Source organism: Haplochromis burtoni, unplaced genomic scaffold, assembly GCF_018398535.1.
Source record: "Haplochromis burtoni strain Fernald_Lab_line unplaced genomic scaffold, NCSU_Asbu1 Contig_1398, whole genome shotgun sequence".
In the NCBI taxonomy this organism is placed as follows: Eukaryota; Metazoa; Chordata; class Actinopteri; order Cichliformes; family Cichlidae; genus Haplochromis; species Haplochromis burtoni.
In genome coordinates this window covers 44,912-50,490 of record NW_024583759.1, presented here as the reverse complement: position 1 = coordinate 50,490, position 5,579 = coordinate 44,912, and the positions used below count along the sequence as shown (strand labels likewise).

The 5,579-nt window shown below is 39.1% G+C and overlaps 1 protein-coding gene across 1 annotated transcript; it reads left to right on the top strand.

Moving 5' to 3' along the window:
• Window positions 1–6: 6 nt before the first annotated feature.
• Window positions 7–4,244, top strand: LOC102295285 (V-set and immunoglobulin domain-containing protein 8). Its single transcript, XM_005953459.2, has 3 exons — window positions 7–901; window positions 2,259–2,594; window positions 3,272–4,244. The coding sequence occupies exons 1-3, from the start codon at window positions 766–768 to the stop codon at window positions 3,457–3,459; spliced, it is 660 nt and encodes a 219-aa protein (XP_005953521.1). The 5' UTR covers window positions 7–765; the 3' UTR covers window positions 3,460–4,244.
• Window positions 4,245–5,579: the final 1,335 nt, after the last annotated feature.

Below are 5,579 nucleotides of genomic sequence, written 5' to 3'. Positions count from 1 at the left end.
ATGTCCATATTAGGTAAATTCTCTGAACAGGCCCAAACTGTTATCATTTCCAGTAAGGTCTAACTGTGTGACGTCATTACGGTAATATAAGGATGAAAAGCCTCCGCCCGGCGGAGATTGTTGATGCAAGACTGTTTTCCCCGCACTTTCTGCGCAAAAGTGTGTAATAAAATCACTATTTTTGACACCTTCCACGGACTCTGCTTGTTTTTCCTTTTTACCCAAACCGAACCAGACGTAACAGTATACAAACAGCTGTAGCTCCATAAAGGCAGCATGCAGAGACTCACAGTGTCTTATAATGAGAGGCTGCTTTCTCTCACACATTATGTTCACTTATTATCAGCACATGTTGTTGTTCTGTGGAAGCTAACATCTTGTAGTTTCTGACTCTTTGCATGTTTAGCATGAGGCTAAAATTCCCCCTCAGTGGGTCACTGGTGACCCGCTGGATGTTCAGAGGTTCACTAAATCCAACATGACTAAAAACTCAAATGTCAAAAGAAATAAACAAAATATTTAAAGTCAATCATTTAACCTCTCTGCTCTGTTTTGTTTCCTCTTTCAGATCATAAATTCATCACAGCTGAGTCTGGACAGAACATCACCCTGCCATGTCGAGCTCCAAAGAACAACATCAGAGTTGTGAAGTGGAGAAGAGCTGACCTGGGAGATGAACATGTGCTTTTCTACCGGACTGATCACTTTGTTCCGGCCAACCAGCATCCATCTTTTAAGAACCGGTCTGATCTGCAGGACAGACAGATGAAGGATGGAGACGTGTCTTTGATTCTGAAGGATGTGATGATTGATGACACTGGAACATACGAGTGTCATGTTTTTGTGGCAGAAACACACTCATGGCAGCTCAGCATCAGCGACCTGAGTGTTGTTCCTCCAGGTGAGTGAGTAGAGTTGAGTGTGTGTGTGATCAGAGGTGAAGCTGCTTCCTGGTTGTTGATGTTTGTTTGTTGTATGGATGAGCTGGTGGATGTCAGAGGTAGACAGATGTTTCTCCAGCTGTTGTCTTTGTGGCTGGTAGTCTAGAGTTGTAGAGCAGCATTGTTTGGTTAGAGCAGAAACAAAGACATTTATGAATCTGTCTCTTCTTCTCTTGCTCTCTAACTCGTCTGTAAACATGTGTGGGGGAAACTAACTGATGTCTGCTGTAACTTTTTCATTCTACTTGACAGGTGTTTATATCTGAGATAAAGACGATCCATCTGGTTTACATGTGACTGATTTGTATTAAAGAATTGTAAACCCAAATCAGAAACGTTGCGACAGTATGGAAAATGCAAATTAAAAAAAAATGTAGTGATTTCTAAATTTACTTTGACTTGACTTTCATTGCAGACAATATGAACACATATTTCATGTTTTGTCTGGTCAACATCCTTTATTGTGTAAATATTTCTTGTCATCTAGACCTGCAACACATTCCAGAAAAGGGTTGGGAGAGCAGCAGTTCAGGGCTACTATTCAGATAAATTGCTTAAATAATGATGTGATTTGAAATGGGTGATGTCAAAAGGTGATTATAATTTGGTACAAAACCAGCATCCAAGAACGGTCTAGCTCTTTAGGAGCAAGGATGGGCCGAGGATCGCCAGTGTGCCAACAAATACGTGAGAAAATTTTTTTTAAAATTCCTTAAAGAAAGATAGGAAGAAATTTGGATATTTCACCTTCAACAGCGCATAATATAGTAGATTCAGATTCATCGATTCAAGGAACCTGGAAGAATTTCAGTGCGTAAAGCAGAGGTTCCCAAAGTGGGGGGCTTCAGCTGCACAAGTGCCAAGATAGGTCTCTGCGACAGAATTGGTTTTCCCTGCGTCGGGAGCACGCACTGGGCTCTCCAAATTACGGACAAACAGTATCCCACATTCATGATTTTTAGTTCACAAACACTTCTTTTAATGACTAACTACTCCTGACATTTTGGAGATGTTAGCTCTTTATACAGTAAAGTTACAGTGGGATACAAATAATATCAGGCTGATCCTGCCACGATTTGTTTCCCTACAGTTGTTTATGTTTTTGAACCCATTTTGCAAAGAGAGGCATTTTTTGAAAAATGCATTGATAGCAATGTTGAATATTATTACACAGGAAAAAGACAACTACAGGTAAAATAATCACACCGTGACGCCTCTGACTTTCTAAATGGAGGGACAGTAACTGCGTGTGTATATGTAAGCGTATAAAACCTGCAGATAGTGAGATTAACTGTACTCTGTTGTTTCCTCTTTCAGACCAGAAAATCACCCCAGCTGAGTCTGGACAGGACGTCACTCTGACATGTCGAGCTCCAAACAACAAGATCGGAGGTGTAAAGTGGAGCAGAGCTGACCTGGGAGAAGAATATGTGCTTTTGTACCGTGACGGTCACTTTGATCCAGCCAACCAGCATAAATCTTTTAAGAACCGGGTGGATCTGCAGGACAGACAGATCAAAGATGGAGACGTGTCTTTGATTCTGAAGGATGTGACGACTGATGATGATGGAAAATACGAGTGTCATGTTTTTGTGGCAGAAACAGACTCAAGGAAGCCCATCAGCATCATCTATCTGAGTGTTTTTCCTCCAGGTGAGTGAGTAGAGTTGAGTGTGTGTGATCTGAGGTGAAGCTGCTTCCTGGTTGTTGATGTGTGTTTGTTGTTGTTTTTTAACTGGAGAACTATATTACAGAGTTAGTTATTGCCTGAGTGAGCTGTGTTGAGCCTTAACTCAAAGCCCTGTTTCAGAAATGGTCTCTGTTTTAACCTGATCAAATCAGTTTTAGTTATTCACAGCATGTGTTCACTGTGATGTAGATTCTCTGCTGGGGGAAAATGTTTTATATGTGCAGCTTTTTAAACTGTATCTTGCAAAAACCACTGAACGTAACATCACAGAAATGTGTGTGAATTAATTTAGTGATGCATAATTAATTGAATTTAACACTAACCTGGCCTCAGGGGTGAATTAAATGGCAATTTGTTTTCTCCATAAATAGAAATCATCTTATCAGCCAGAGTGAAAAAATAGTGAAACTGTAAGCTGTTGTTTTTTTGTTAGTTTTTATGGCAGCCATCTCTAAAAACAAGATGGCTGCTGCATTTTTTAAATGAAATGGCACAGACAAATTCCGCTGTATGCAAATCTTCCCATTTTGCACCTTTTCTTCTTTGACCTAATATACAAGAAGAGGAAATGGATTCTGTTCTGTTCTTCACTCATCACCTACCTGACAGCTGACACCTCACACCTGTTTCTCACCTGCAGGTCAAACAGAAGAAGAGGATGGATCTGTTAGACTGATAGTTCGTCTGTCCGTTTGTGCTGTGGTTTTTGTTGTTGCTGTTTATGGATTTTTGATCTACACGAGAAAACCGTGTGACTCTAAGACTGATATTAATCAGGAGGGGGAGCCTCTTTACTCTTTCCGGGAGGGTGATCTGAAGGTTGAATGAGAAATGAACTCTCCAGAACATCTAGCAACTGTAGACATAGAACATCTCTGATGGTCATCATCAGGGGCAAAAATGGGCTTTGTAAATATTTATGGTGTTCTGTGTCACCTCAGGCAATGGAAAAAAAGCAAGCCTAAATTTGTCCTCCTGTGCAGGCTAAATTTGTAGCAGGTTATTTCAATCTCGCACCCAATCTTTTCTTAAGCCTGTGACAAAGTGGGTGAGAAGACCATTTGTCTACATTCTTAGTTAACATTCTTGTTTTGATTTAACCATATTTCACTTGTAATGTGCAATAGGCAAACATCTACTATCCCGGGTTTGTTTATGTTTTGCACTTTTACAGATTATATAATATAACATCTTGGTTTAAATCAATTCCTACAAGTTTGTTAAGTTAACATGTTCTTTATTTCAACTGTTAATTTGTATTGTTTAGAACTTACCTTACCTACCTGTCTTCCAGAAACAAAAGGAGGAAATGTAGTTTTACTTCCTGCTTTATACCTTCTGGGTTCATCTGAGGTCACAGGAAGAGACCAAGTGCAGAAGGGGAAGAACTCTTATAATTTAATAAAGTTGATTTTAGAGGGTTTATAAAGAAATAGATTTATTGTTGTAATATGTATTGATTACACCACAGAGTTTATGTTGCCAGTAAAGAGGAGTAGTAGAGGTTTGAATATAATCATGTTCATCTTACCTACCTACTGAATGGAATAGTCCAGAGGAGAAATTGTTTGGTTAAGTGGACTATTTAAGCAGAAGAACTCAGGTGTTTCGAGAGAAAGGTTCAGGTCGGTGTAGCTGTGTGCAGTTTGACCTTAATTTCTGTTGATTTAAGTTCAGTTATGTTTATTTGAATGAGTTAATTATAGTTGAGTATATACTATGTATATATATATATATATATATATATATATATATATTAGGGGTGCAACGATATCGTATCGATATTGAACCGTTCGATACAGTGCTTTCGGTTCGGTACGCATATGTATCGAACAATACAAAATTTGTAATTTATTTTATCAACTTTCCTTCTGACGATGCTGTCTGTGTTGAGCGCTCAGTGAATCTGCGTTCGACTACTCCGCCTAGGCTCGACAGTGCAGCCTAGGCGGAGTAGTCGAACGCAGATTCACTGAGCGCTCAACACAGACAGCATCGTCAGAAGGAAGAGCGCAGGGCAAGCTAGCGAGACAGAAGTGGACCTCCCCCACTCTCATTCAGATCTGGTGTTTGGAATTATTTTGGTTTTCATGTGACGTATGACCCTGAAGGTAAGCGAGTCATGGACTAAAGTAAAACAGTATGTTGGATGTGCCATGCAATGCTCAATTACATGTGGCACGCACAAGGGTTAGGGTTAAATTTAAAAACTGTACTTTTGAGTTAAAATATATATTTATAATTTTAATAAATGACAAATTAAAAAGGCATGAACATTTTTTTTGTATCAAAAAAATATCGAACCGTGACACCAAAGTATCGAGCTAGTTAGTATCCATTTCAAACAGGACAGTGGTAACAACAGCAGGCTACGGACAATTTAAAGTTTTAGATTTTAAATAGGCTGTATACATTTCAATGGGAGCAACAGGACGGTCAAATGTCGCTGATTTTACTACAGAGCAGGACGGATTGTAGGGTAGCAAACATCGTCGGAAAACACGTTTTCAACACTGCAGGTTACCTGGTGTAATGTTTCAGCTAAAAAGAAACATGGTCTGACTCCTACCAACTATATAAAGAGTAACTGAAGGTTAAATGCACATATATAATATATATATATATATATATATATATATATTATTATATATATATATATATATATATATATATATATATATATATATATATATATTAGGGGTGCAACGATATTCGTATCGATATTGAACCGTTCGATACAGTGCTTTCGGTTCGGTACGCATATGTATCGAACAATACAACATTTGTAATTTATTTTATCAACTTTCCTTCTGACGATGCTGTCTGTGTTGAGCGCTCAGTGAATCTGCGTTCGACTACTCCGCCTAGGCTGCACTGTCGAGCGCAGATCCACTGAGCGCTCAACACAGACAGCATAGTCAGAAGGAAGAGCGCAGGGCAAGCTAGCG